The sequence below is a fragment of the Chenopodium album genome, chromosome 7 (assembly GCF_948465745.1).
Source record: "Chenopodium album chromosome 7, dcCheAlbu1.1, whole genome shotgun sequence".
In the NCBI taxonomy this organism is placed as follows: Eukaryota; Viridiplantae; Streptophyta; class Magnoliopsida; order Caryophyllales; family Amaranthaceae; genus Chenopodium; species Chenopodium album.
In genome coordinates, this window is record NC_137840.1 from 66,713,639 (window position 1) to 66,727,820 (window position 14,182).

General features: G+C 43.8%; 1 protein-coding gene across 1 annotated transcript; it reads left to right on the forward strand.

Moving 5' to 3' along the window:
- The first annotated feature begins 1,826 nt into the window (after window positions 1-1,826).
- Window positions 1,827-3,771, forward strand: LOC145640544 (heat shock cognate 70 kDa protein-like). Its single transcript, XM_081691797.1, has 2 exons — window positions 1,827-1,863; window positions 1,967-3,771. The coding sequence occupies exons 1-2, from the start codon at window positions 1,827-1,829 to the stop codon at window positions 3,616-3,618; spliced, it is 1,689 nt and encodes a 562-aa protein (XP_081547923.1). The 3' UTR covers window positions 3,619-3,771.
- The last annotated feature ends 10,411 nt before the right edge of the window (window positions 3,772-14,182 follow it).

Consider the following 14,182-nt stretch of genomic DNA (forward strand, 5'->3'; position numbering starts at 1 on the left):
ACATTATAATGACTTTTTGTACTCTAAATCGTGCCATCTAGTAATTTCCTATACACACATCCTTATTCCTTGAAACCTTGACTATGATTACATAATTGTTGACAAAATTCAAGTATATATATATTTTTTTTGACAGAAAATACAAGTATATTTTATCATAAAGAAAATTAGTAGGAAGATAGTATACACTGAAGAATTTTTTTTTTTTTTTGAAGTAAGATACATGAAATAGATTAAGAACGTCTTCTCGCAAGACTTGGTGTCCTAAACTCCTAATCTATCTAAAAGTAAAATTAAAAAAATTTGCTATTTGTAGGAGGGTTTATATCTTGATGCGTCGGAGTAGAATAGCCAATGGTGTTACAGTGTATGTGTTTTTTTTTTTTTTTTAAAAAATATCTTTGATCAATTTTGGGTTGAAGTAGCTATAGTCAACTTCATCTCTGAAGAATAGTCTGTTGTAAGAGAGAGAAATTATTATTTGCCACGTTCAAACATGGCGACATATCCCCCCCACTTGCCCACTATTCAAAAAAAATAATCAGCTACTAAAATCCTTGAAAGCGCTAAAAAAAACCATGGAAATACTCAGAAATGTAATACAAAAGCCAGATAGCTCAAACCACGATTCACGGTTCACCAACCGCCGATCGACTATACGCTTCGACGCCGGCGAACGACGACCATTTACCCCTACATTTCAAGGTTAGTACTTAGTAGTTCTAATCCCAATTTCCAGTTCTTAATAAAGTCAGTTTTTTTAATATTTAATTTGATTGTTTGAATGATTATATTTAATTTGTATCGATCTATTGGGTTAATTGCCTATTACTCTAATTGAGCTGTCTTGTTCACTTGTGATTATGTTAAAAAATCATGAAATTAAAGAAATTGTTATTTTGATAGAGTTGTTAACTCTTAATTGTTTATGTTTTGTTGAGTTGTTTTAATTTAGATTGTATATTAGTATGATGTGGTTATGGTAATTGAATAATTGATTCATAATTTTCAATTTAATTTGAATATGTTAAATTATCCAACTAATTCAAACAAATACAAGCCAATGTAAAAACAACCTGATTTTTTACCTTTTTTTTTTAAAAAAAAAGGGTGAAATCCCAAGGAAAAGACCCCTTTCATTTAGTTTTTAAACTCAAGAAGATGCTATGGAAATAGTTGGTAAGTAGAGAGTGAATAATTAATGTATGATGTTGAACTTCTTCATGATCTAGGAAAAATTATCCCTAAATCAAAGATGGATGACTATGTGATGCCCGTTTGTTCCCCGATTTGGAAGTCATGGCTATGATTATAAAAGCCTTGTAACTTATAGACTAAGACAGAAGAGTGGTTAAAACTGGTAGTATTACATCGATTATATATATCTCACTAATAACATTGGTTAATCTCTCTTGGTGATTTAAATGGTCTTCAAATTGGTTGAGTTGGTCCTTTGATATTTTTGTCCTTTGACTGTGTTTTTAAACTGAGCTTTGAAATATTTTTGTCAAACATAGCTGCTGTAATAAGAGCATAGAACGAAAATGAGCAAGAAGGGGGAAGATTTAGGGCCAGTGATAGGAATCGATCTTGGGACAACATATTCTTGTGCTGCAGTTTGGGAGCATAATCGCGTTGAGATCATTGTCAATGACCAGGGCAACCGTACTACACCGTCTTGTGTAGCCTTCACAGAGAGCCATCGCCTCATTGGCGAGGCTGCTAAGAACCAGGCAGTACTTAATCCTACTAATACAATCTATGGTAATCTCTCTGCTACAAACTCCATTTTAGCATTTTATGCTTTGTATTCACTACAAGAAAACATGGGATTACCAGTGGGCTTTGAATTGTTTTTGTTTGGTATTTTTTGATGTTTAGTATTCATTATAATTTCACAGGTCAAAATTAATGCCTAGCGCAAATATCGAGTAGAACTCATGTTGTGTACATGTATATGATGCAGATGCAAAGAGGCTTATTGGGAAGAGATTTACAGATGAATCAGTACAAAGTGACATTAAACTCTGGCCATTCAAGGTTATTGACTCGAACAATGACGAGAATAAACCTTTGATTGTTGTCACTTACAAGGATCAACAGAAGCAATTTACTGCAGAAGAGATAGCTTCAATGGTTCTTTTGAAAATGAAACAGACTGCAGAAACTTATCTTGGTTCAGAAGTTAAAAATGCTGTCATCACTGTTCCTGCACACTTCAATGACTCCCAGCGTCAAGCAACCATAGATGCAGGCACCATTGCTGGCCTCAATGTCATGCGCATTATCAATGAGCCAACAGCTGCCGCCATTGCCTATGGCCTTGATAAAATGAATACTGACCGCAAAGAGGCAGCCAAGAATGTGCTAGTTTTCGATCTTGGTGGGGGAACCTTTGATGTATCATTGGTTCGTATTAGTTATGGTATATTTGAAGTGAAAGGAGTAACTGGGGATACCCACCTCGGTGGAAGTGATTTCAACAATAAAATGATGAGCCACTTTGTTGCTGAGTTTAAGAGGAAACACAAAAGAGACATTAGCGAAAATTCTAAGGCACTTGGGAAGCTGAGAGATGCTTGTGAAAAAGCAAAACGAATGCTCTCTTCAATTTCTGAGGCAACTATTTCTATTGATTCTCTCTACGACGGTATTGATTTTCACTCAACCATTTCCCGCTCCAAATTTGAAAGGTTGAATAATGCTTTCTTCACAAGCTGTATTGATTCCATTGAGCAATGTTTGAGTGAAACTGGTATGAGAAGTGAAGATATTAATGATGTTGTCCTTGTTGGTGGGTCAAGTAGGATCCCAAAGGTTCAAGAAATGCTGAAAGATTTCTTCAATGGGAAAGAGCTCTGCAAAAGCATTAACCCGGATGAGGCTGTTGCACATGGTGCTGCAATTCAAGCTTCGATCTTGAGTGGTGTACGTAACAATGAAGACTTCTTTCTATTAGATGTCACTCCTTTGTCTCTTGGAGTTGAGCTTCATAGTGGTGAGATGAGCATTTTCATCCCAAGAAATACTACCATTCCAGTGAAAAAGTCGGATTATATTTGTACTGCAGTCGATTATCAGACATCGATTAGGTTTCCTGTATATGAGGGTGAAAGACCCTTGGCCGTAGACAACAACTTCTTAGGTACATTTACTGTGCCCAATATCCCTCCAGCCTTAAGAGGTAAACACATGTTTGACGTCTGCTTTGAAATCGATAATAATGGTATCCTAACCGTGTCATCGAAGCATATAGGCACTAACAACAAATGGCAAATCACTATAACAAATCACAGTAGTAGGTTATCTAAAGAAGAGATTGATCGAATGCTGAGAGATGCTAAGAAGTACAAGGCCGAGGATGATGAGTACGAAAAAGCTCAAAAGGTCAAGCTTGAACTGCAGAAATATACTGATAATATGTGGGATATGATAAAAAAGGGCGGAAAGCATATCGTAAAGAATGCTACAGAGATGGTTGTTGAGGAAGCCATTAATCAAACAGTTCAATGGCTTGATGATGGGGATTACATTGTAAGTGAGGCTGGTGCATTTCAGGAAAAATTGGAACAACTTCAGAGCATTTGTGAGCCTTTTATGTCTGAGTTTTCCTTCTAAAGCTGCTGATATTTCATGATAACTTGAAAGCTTCAACACTGACGTACTTATGCAAAGTTTGTTGTTTCATAAATATATTGTAATGTCTTTTGATTGTAATTGACAATTCAATAAGGAGTAACTTCTAAGTTGATCTGCATAATTAAGCTCCAATGCTATAGCAAAATCATTATTATAGTACGATGATATTAAAATTTAATAAGTTCTAACTTCTAATTACTACGGTTAAGCTCGTTCCAATCATAAGACAACTTATGTATGTACTCGATCTCATAGTCTCATATATATGCCACTACGCCTTGAAGACAAGCTAAGGACCAGTGTAGAGCCGAGTTTGAAAGGGCTCGTCATTGAAAAAGGATTCCAATTTTCGTGAGTAGATTTGATCATGGTGAATAGGTGTAGCTGAAAAGAAAACAAAAGGAAATGATATTAGATTAATGGTACAAGAATTCAGTGTTCAAAATACTACAAGTAATTCATCTAAATTCATACATGGGTGTGGGCTTCGGAAAGGAGTTCTCCATGGTGTCTCTCCTCCCATAGAATGCAAAGGTGTACGAGGATGCAAAGGTGTTTCTCCTCCTGTCACAATGTCTACTTAACTAATGCACATCAAAATAATTATCTTTACAGTTAACTTGCGACAAGAATGGTTGGGGGGGGGGGGGGGGGGGAGTTGTGCGCGTGTGTGTGTGGCAGAAGGGATGAGAGGTTTCGAGGGTTGGGGTGGGGGCAGCCAGCCGACTTCAGAGGGTTAGGGTGGGGCGACATGCCGGTTTCATGGCTTGGGGTGGTCGCCCGGTGGGGAAGTTGCCAAGTTGGTTTCATGGCTTAGGACATGTGATGAAATTTAAAAAAAAAAATCTTTCAGCAGGTGTTTAGTCATTGGGGCTAATAAAAGAAAACACACCCAAAATTGGGATTATTCAAGGATTAAATTTGCAGTTATTTAAAGAAAATTGGCAAAAATCAGAATTACGGCGCCTTTTTGGTGCAGCAGGCCACACCGTGTGGCCTGCTTCCAAGTCAGCAAAATAACGGAGAACGACGCGCGTATAACGGGATTAGGAAACAAGCGCTGAACAAAATGGCTCTACAAAACACGCGCAAATTTCTAAACCTTAAAACCTATAACAACTCATTTACGAGGAACGAATGCGAATTGAAAATTGAGCGAAACCTCAAACAATTTTTCTTCCAGAAATTAAAGAATAACAATGGCAGAAGAATTCGAAAAATTACCTGATTCACAAGAATCATTAGAAATCGAACAAATTGAAGATTCTTTGATGAATCTTGAAATCCAAACCAGTAATCAGGTATTGGATCTGAAAGATGAAAACAGATACAATGAAATTGAAGAAATTAACAAGTAACCCCTGTAAAATTAACATGTAACCCCTGTAAAACTAATAACTAACCCCTGTAAAATTATCAAGTAACCCTTGTTAAACTAACAAGTAACCCCTAAAATAAACAAGTAACCCTAACAAAAGTTAACAAGTAACCCCTGTTAAACTAACAAGTAACCCCTAAAGTAAACAAGTAACCATAACAAAAATTAACAAGTAACCCCTAAAATAAACAAGTAACCCCTGTTAAACTAACAAGTAACCCCTAAAATAAACAAGTAACTCTAACAAAAATTAACAAGTAACCCCTAAAATAAACAAGTAACCCTAAAAAAAATTAACAAGTAACCCCTATAAAATTAACAAGTAACCCCTGTTAAACTAACAAGTAACCCCTTAAACAAGTAACCCTAACAAAAATTAACAAGTAACCCCTAAAATAAACAAGTAACCCTAACAAAAATTAACAAGTAACCCCTAAAATAAACAAGTAACCCTAACAAAAATTAACAAGTAACCCCTATAAAATTAACAAGTAAACCTTGTTAAACTAACAAGTAACCCCTAATGTTTCGGGGGTTTTTGTCTCTTGGGAGAGTTACAACACTGAGACTGGATTCAACAAAGGACGCCTGTACCTGCAAAGCAAACGGACCTCCGGATGGTCGGGGGTCCGCCTCCGAAGATTAAGTTAGTAAGCGTTCGGTAATAAAGCGTGCGGAAATAAAGTTATCTGCTCGGATTCCAAGCTCAGGTAAGGTGTGATAAGTGACGTATTGTCTCATATTGCGTGTAAATTCTCTGTTCTGTCATAAATGCCAGAATGTCCCTATTTATAGGGTCCTTTTGAAAAGTGTGCCCCTCCTAGGATCTGATGACCTAGGAATTAGGTCACGCCGTTTTGCGGCGCCTCGGGATTTGGGCCTTTGAAGGCCGCCATCCCCGGGCCAATGCCTGAGTGACACGTGTCACTGAGCCCAAAAGGTTTCTGAGGCACCTTTTGAGTGACACGTGTCGCCACCTGAATGGTCCATGCTGGATCTTCAGTCTGCGTAGGACATAGGAGAGTCCGCCCTCCACGTGTCATCATTCCATGGGTCCAAATGGCACCTCTATGGAGGACACGTGGCGCTTTCTGATTGGGCCACCTGGCCGGGTATAAAATACCCAAATCATTTGCCCCTCACAGGGGTCACGTGCATTGCACGTGACACCTGTGACAGGTGTCAGAATCTGAGTGGTCAGATTCAAAAAATTACTGGAGGGAAAATTTTTTAGGGTTTTACCCCCCTATAAATAGTGAGGTTTGACCCCCCCCCCCCCCCCTTGGATTCACACCTTTGCGAATCTTTGGAGAATCTTGGACTTTTTGACTTAAAGAATCTCAAAATTCCCTAAGCGTTCTTCTTTTCAAGCATCCGACACTCGGCCAACAGTCCGCCCGTTCTTTAGTCAACCAAGCGTCTCTCACCCTTCTTCTAAAGGTAACGCCTGTTTTTTCTTTTACTCTTCATTTTTTCTTTGTTTTTGAAAAAATGGCTCCCCAATTGTATGCGGCACGGCGTAGGATAGTGATCAGCCGGTCATCGGGGACGGCTGAATCTAGAACTAGCAGTGTCGAATGCTTGGCCAAAGACCCTGCTTTGCGAACTTCTCCAAATCCGACCGTTTCCGTGTCTGTGCAGGACACTATGGCCAGAACCAAAAGAACAGCAAGGCAGTGTAGCTCCGATGGAATTTTCTACCATTCGGATGGGTCGACTGTTTATTCAGACGGATCAATAAGGGTGCCTCGAAGTGAGCTGTCGTGAGCTGTCGGAACATCCTGACAGCCCTTCTTATCTTCCTCCAACCCCCACCTATTACCATTCTCCCACATCTAGTGGAACTCCCAGTAATGGAATCCTGGGGGAGGCGGATGAAGAATATCAACCCGGGCCTTCTAGACAGGCGCCGGAAGAGAGTCTAGGGGAGGACCCCGCTGGCACCATTCGGCGGTCCCCTAGCTCTGATGAGAGCTTTGATGACGAGTCGGCCTCGTCATCTTCTTCAGAGAACGCCTTCATAACTTCAGAGGAGGCCAGATCAAAAATAGATTCTGCCAGGGAGTCCCTGGCAGTGGATAAGGGGGAAAGCTAGGCCGAGCCGAGCGCTTCTAGGCGCTTGGAGAGAGCCCCCTACTATCATCATGTTCCGCCCGGTAGGCGGAGCTCCATGGCATCCGGCCTTGCCAATTTTAGGCGCAAGGTCGTCCTAGGCTATGGCTATACTTTGTCGGTCCCTAACGAGGGCGACACCATAACCTGGCCGAGCCTGGCCAGCTATCAGGACAAAGCATTCGGCTGCTATGAAGCGGCCTTCCAAGCTGGCCTCCGCTTCCCTCTCCATCCGGCCGTGGAGAGGATCTTGGATGGATACCAACTGGGTATCTGGCAACTTGTACCCAACTCCTGGATTAATATTCTGGGGTACGTTGCCGCCTGTGAGATGCTGCAGGTGGAGGCGAGCTTTGAAGCGTTCGCCCACATGCACTATCTGAGCAGGGCGTCTGCTAGGGGCGGTGAGGGCTGGTACACATTGACCACTTGCAAGGGGTACATGATGGCTGTTGGCAAAGAGAACAAGTGGAAAGACTGGAGGACTAAGTTTTACATATTCAAGTCTGCCGACAGCCGCCTGAACCAAAAGTATAACAGGTGGATTAAGAATCCACCTCTCCTAGCAGGCAGGAGTGCATTGCCGCCTATTCCCAGGCGGGCAAAGGAGGAGATCATGGACACGGGGTTGTTTACCGTGTCCGTGTGGACGAATGATGAGGGGGACAAGGAGGTCACCCCTCAAGGCTATCTCCCTTTGTACAAATGGTTTGAAGAAGGAACATTCTTAGCCGCCTGTGGGCTAAGTTCTGAAGTGCCGAGAGGTAGTCGGCCGTCTGTTTTATATGCAATTTAATTTTTCTTTTCAGTACTTGTTTGACGGTGCTAACACTTGTTCATTTTTGCAGACAAGGCAATGGAGAAACTCTCGGCCACAAGGAAGCCGGATGTATCTGCTGCTCGATACAGGTCGAATGTCCTAAACAGGGCAGAGGCAACCACCCACACCAAAGTGGATGAGCAGAAAACTGGCGGCACCCCCAAGGTAGGATATTGTTATACTTATCATTTCTGACCAATGTTAAATTTGCCTGAATGATTTCTAACTTTCTTTATCTTGTGTTAATGTAGGGTGTGCCTACCAAATCTCCTTCAAAACCATCCAACCCTAAGGTCCAAAAGACAAGGGCGGGTGATGTGAGCGCATCCGGCAAGGGCGGCCGGAAGCACATTTCTTACAAGCCCAAGAAGGGCCCAGACGCCTCTTATCTCGAAGCTGAAAAGGAGATCAGCAAACCGGATGCCCAGAGGGCATCGAAGGGTGGCTTCAAGCAACCCACCGCTTCTGTCGGCTCAGCAGGAGAGAGGAGGAGTCTGGGGAAAGAGGAGGAACCGAAGGACGACGGTAAAAACCATTCGTCTTTATTGTTCTTCCATTTACATATACTTGTGTTATTTTTCTAACTCTCTTTCCTTCTCAGTTCCTGTGCAGAGGCCGACTGTAATCCAGATGGCCAAGTCCATGCTGAGGGCGGTTGATCCTGACGACAAGGCGTCTGTCAGAGGAGTCGGCACCCTAGACTTGGATGGCATCTTGGGGAACCTCTGCGAGGTATGAGTCTTGACTTAAGCAATTCAATTCTTTTTTTTTTTTTTTTTTTTGCTGAAGTCTTTATCCGCCTGGTTTTAACCATTCGACTCTTTTTGCAGGCCATGCTGCGCGTCCAAGGGCTCAGGCAACCCCTCAAGGAGAAGTCCAAAGAGGTAACAGCCGCTAAAGCCCGGGCCGAGTCCGCCTTGGATCGAGCTCAATTTGATATTGCTCAAAATGAGTTTCTGACGCTTGATATGATGTATTCGCAGGCGGAAGCCAATATGCAGGTGAAGAAGGACCTGGACTCGGCCCGCCTGCGCATCACTTCCCTTAAGAAGGAAATTACAAATCTTAAGGAGAAGCTCAAGCCTCTTCAGGATGCCAAAGAAGAGGCCGAGAGAGCCAAGCAGAAGGTGGGCCGCCTGGAGCAGCGCCTCAGCAACCAGGAGCATCAGCTGAAGACCAAGTTTGAGTCCGTGGCTAAACAAGAGAGAGAGACTCTTGTTAAGCAAATGATGAGCGACTATGATGCCATCATGCGGGACACTTAGGCGGCTATGCAGCCGGACTCGGACTATCAGACTTGGAAATCCAAGTTTGATGAAGCCAGCAAAGCATTCGACGCTCGCTTTATTGAAGAGGCTGAGAATGCTGCGGCCGAGGAAAGTTCTGGGTCCGACTCTTCTGGGGAGTCGTCCTCTGGTGGCGAGGAGGAAGATCAGGTGGAGGACCAAGAGAAGAATGATGAAGAGCAGCCGAAGGACAACAGGCCGGCTGCCAATGAAGAGGCTCTCCCCTGATCACTTAAGCTTTTTATGTTTTCTGCGGTCGAATGGCCATGTACTTTGCTTTTCCGGCCTGCGTGCCGAGTACTGATGTATCTTTACCGACCAAGGGGTCGGGTACTTTAACAATTTCTCTGGCTTTGCCAGAAAACAATCTTAACCAATCGTCTGATGGCGATTGGTCTTTTTAATTTAAATCATTCGGCCATTTGGCTGAAGTTATTCATATTGTTGTCCTTTGCATTTTTGAATTTTTCATTGCATGTTTTTGGCTAAGTATTATAACTTGTATACCATGCGAATGTTCTTGCCCCTGGACGGATGTCGAGTGGTTTCGGTTTATTGGATTGATTGACTTAGAAATTATTGATACTTAGAAGAGTATGCATGGTTTCTAAGTCAATCAATCACTATGGTGATTGCCCCAAACCACTCGGCAGACGTCCATCCAAAATAGGCAACTTAAAGTTTTCATTCGGCCATTGGCTCGAACAAAACTCCAACTTCCACTTAGCAAATTTTGCTAGGGGAAAACTTCCGCCTGTTTTGCCCCATGAGCTAAAAACAGGCGCATCCGGCCATAGGCCTCTTTTAGATAAGATAAGTTTATAACTTAGCAAGTGTTCTTTAAAAAGAATTGTCCGCCTGTCTTGCCCCAAAAGCAAAGAACAAGCGTCATCCAGTCAAAAGCCTCATTAGGTGCTTAAGTAGTTAACTTAACTCGTATATTAACAAGAATGTTCCGCCTGCTCTACCCCTTGGCAAAAACAGGCGCATCCGGCTTAATGCCTTATTAGCCTCTACTTATGAAACAGTGGCCATTTTCGAGCTGTGCTAGAATAGTTAGAAAATTCAAGCCTTTTAAATTTCACTTTCGATTAAAACAAATGACTGCGAATACTGCCTTAGCATTCGGTAGGGCCGCTTGTTATATTCGTAGAGCAATGTGCCACCCAAATGGGAGATGCTTCTACTCAACAAATTCGCCCGAATGGACGTCGTCGGTTATCTAACTCATGTTGGAGCAGACGGTCATACTCATGTTGGAGCAGACTGTGACCATTCGGTCTCTTTTTGTTTATTAATATCCGGCCATTGGCCTCATCATTATTTTATCTGGCCTTAGGCCTCTTAAATGGTTGAGTAAATATTTGTTAAGTGTCGATATTAACTTGGTGCATTTCGTAGGAACGATTGTTCTAAAGCAATCGGCTCCTTCAGAAGAATTGGGGCGCCTGCTGTTGGGAAAGACGCTCTCCAAACGCATTGGCCGTCTGTATTTTATACAGGCGACACTAAGAAACTTTAAATAAAAAGACAAGTTAGGAAATGAAAGGCCTATTCTCATTAACAAAACTTGAGACAACAAAATTTAGGTCTTTACATTCGTACTTAGAAGTAGTACTTTTTCAAGTTATCTACATTCCAAGTTCTAGGCAGCTGTCTGTCGTCTGGGTCTTCCAGGCGGTAGGTGTTGTCTCTTACTTCCTCATAGATTCGGTAGGGGCCTTCCCAATTTGGGGTTAGCTTTCCCTGTTCATTCGCCCCACCGACTGCCTCCATTTTTCGTAACACAAAGTCCCCTACTTTGAGAGGACGCTTGTGTACTCTCTTGTTGTAAGCTCGTGTCATTCTCAGACGGTAAATCTCATGGCGTAAGGTAGCATTGCCCCTACGCTCTGGAAGTGAGTCCAATGCCAGCCGCATGGCCTCCCAGTTAGCTTCCTCGTCATACAACATGACTCGAAGAGTCGGCTCATAGTGTTCAATGGGCAGGACAGCTTCTGCACCATACACCATAAGAAACGGGGTTTCTCCAGTTGCCCCTTTAGCGGTCGTTCTGATGGACCAGAGGATGTGTGGTAATTCATCCGCCTAGAGACCACCAGCCCGCTCAATTTTCTTTTTAATCCCTTCTGAGATTAACTTGTTGAAGGCTTCGACCTGGCCGTTTGCTTGCGGTCGGCCTACTGATGCAAAGAAGCTGGAGACCCCCTGTTCTCCCAGCCAAGTCTTGAGTTGAGGCGTCTCAAATTGAGGACCATTGTCAAAAACCATAGACATGGGCACCCCAAAACGAGTGATTATGTTCCTCCAGATGAAGGAAATGATGTCTTTAGTCTTGATGTTTTTGACTGCCTCCGCCTCTACCCACTTGGTAAAGTAATCCACAGCTACCAGTATATAGCGCTTTCCGCCTGGTGCAGTTGTATATGGCCCTAAAATGTCCATGCCCCATTTGGCAAAAGGTATTGGGCTGTGGATGGCCGTCAGGTCTGTAGCCGGACGATGGATGAGCTTGCCAAATTTTTGGCACTTATCACATTTTTTTACCATTTCCATTGCATCCGACTCCAGAGTTGGCCAGAAGTAAAGCCGCCTGGCCTTGGCAGCGAGGGATCTGCCGCCTATATGGGAGGCGCAGAATCCCGAATGCAACTCTTCGAGGACATCCTTACCCTTCTCAGGGGTAACACACTTCAACAGGGGTTTCAAAAAGCCAGCCCTGAAGAGTTCTCCTTGTCGCAACTCGAAGTTAGCCGCTCATTTTTTCAGAACAGCCGCCTCCTGTGGTGAGTCAGGGAGCGTGCCGTCTGCAAGATAGGCCCGGATGCTGTCCATCCAAGTTGAGCTTCGGTCAAGAATTCCAATGGGGTCTTCCTCAGATATACTTCTTCTTTCCATGACCTCCTAGAAAACTGACCGAGGCGTTTCACAAGAGGCGGATGATGCCAGCTTGGACAGAGCATCCGCCTGATTGTTTGAAGACCTGGGCACTTGAGTTAGATGAAATTCTTCAAGTGTCCCAACTTCACTCTTGACCGCCTGCAAATATTTTATCATGGTCGGATGAGTGGCCTCGTACGTTCCATTAACCTGGAGTACGACCAGTTGAGAATCAGAGCAGGCGGCTATCTTCTTTGCCCCTGCCGCCTTGCAGTACCGAATGTCGGCCAGCAGGGCCTCATACTCGGCCTCATTGTTAGAGACCTGGAACTTGAACCGTAGTGCGTATTCGTACTTATCTCCTTCAGGAGACTGACAGATAATCCCTGCACCACAGCCGTTCACAGTGGAGCTCCCATCCACATACACTTTCCAAACCTGGTCTGTATTGTCCGGTACAACCGGCCTTGTCATTTCGACAATAAAGTCAGCGAATGCTTGTCCCTTGCATTTCAATCGCCCATTTGAGCATTCGTCCAGAAGACTCCAAGGTTGTGAGTGGCCGCTTGATCGGTTGGTCAGTATAGACTTCTACCGCATGCGCCAAGAAGTAGGGTTTAAGCTTCTTGATGGCCATGTAAAGGGCAAGGCCAAATTTCTCAACCATGGGGTACCGAAGCTCCGCGTTTCTCAGAACATGGCTAATGAAATACACCGGGAGCTGGATGTCGTCTCTTTCAGCTAAGAGAACGGCACTGAGGGCATGATCAGAGACGGCTAAGTACATGAAGAGCTTCTCTTTGGGCAAAGGGCTGACAAGCCTTGGCAAAGAGTGCAGATGAGTTTTCAGCTTTTGAAAGGCCGCCTCTGCATCATCCCCCCATTCAAAGTTTGCCTTCTTTTTTATTGCCTGGAAAAAGTAGAGGCACTTGTCGCCTGACCGACTGAGGAATCTCCCCAGGGCCGCCAGACAACCTGTTAGTTTTTGCACTTCCTTCACAGTACGGGGCGACTGCATGTCGATCACCGCCTGTATTTTCTCAGGGTTGGCCTCTATTCCCCTTAGGTCAATCAAAAATCCGAGAAACTTCCCAGACTCAACACCAAAGACACACTTTTTTGGGTTAAGCATGACCTTGTGCCGCCTGAGTGTGGCGAATGTTTCTCGGAGATCAGCAAGGTGATCCGCCTGTTGTTTGGATTTGACTATCATGTCATCAATGTACGCCTCTACATTCCTTCCGATTTGATTAATGAAGACCGTATTAATCATTCGTTGGAAAGTAGCAGGCGCATTCTTCAAACCAAACGGCATCACCGTATAACAGAACAACCCCTGATTAGTGACGAATGTCGTCTTTTCTTGATCTTTTTTCCACAGGGAGATCTGATGGAAACCTGAATAGGCGTCCATGAAACTCATCAAGGCATGTCCGGCTGTTGAGTCGACCAGATTGTCGATCTTAGGCAATGGATAGCTATCCTTTGGACATGCCTTGTTGAGGTCTGTGTAGTCAACACACATCCGCCAAGTTCCATTCGGCTTTTTTTACTAACACAACGTTAGCTACCCACTCAGGGAAATTGCACGGCCGAATGAACTTGGCATCTAACAGCTTTTTTACTTCGGCAGCTGCCGCCTGACTTCTTTTCTTCGCCGTTGTTTCTTTTCTTTTGCCGGATGGGCTTCTTTTTAGGATCCACGGCGAGTTTGTGGACATCGAGATCCGGGCTGATGCCTGGCATCTCCTCCACTTCAAAGGCAAAGATGTCTTTGAATTCCCTTAACAGCTGGTGAAGGCTTTCACCCAGCTTTGCAAAGGCAATCGTCCCCACCTTAACAGTCCGCTCTGGACGGCTATCGTCCAGAGGGATATCAATGTGTTCACCAGCAGGCTGGGGACGAAGATCATCCGACCGTTCCCCGGTCAGTGATTGTTATTGTTTTTCTTTTTTTACCACCACCAGCTGATCAGTCTTTCTTTTCTTTCCGGCTGGTGGGGCCGACTGTTCTTCCTCGACATCGTCGAGGTCGATTGTTTGCTTGCCCCGACCAGAGGCTACGGC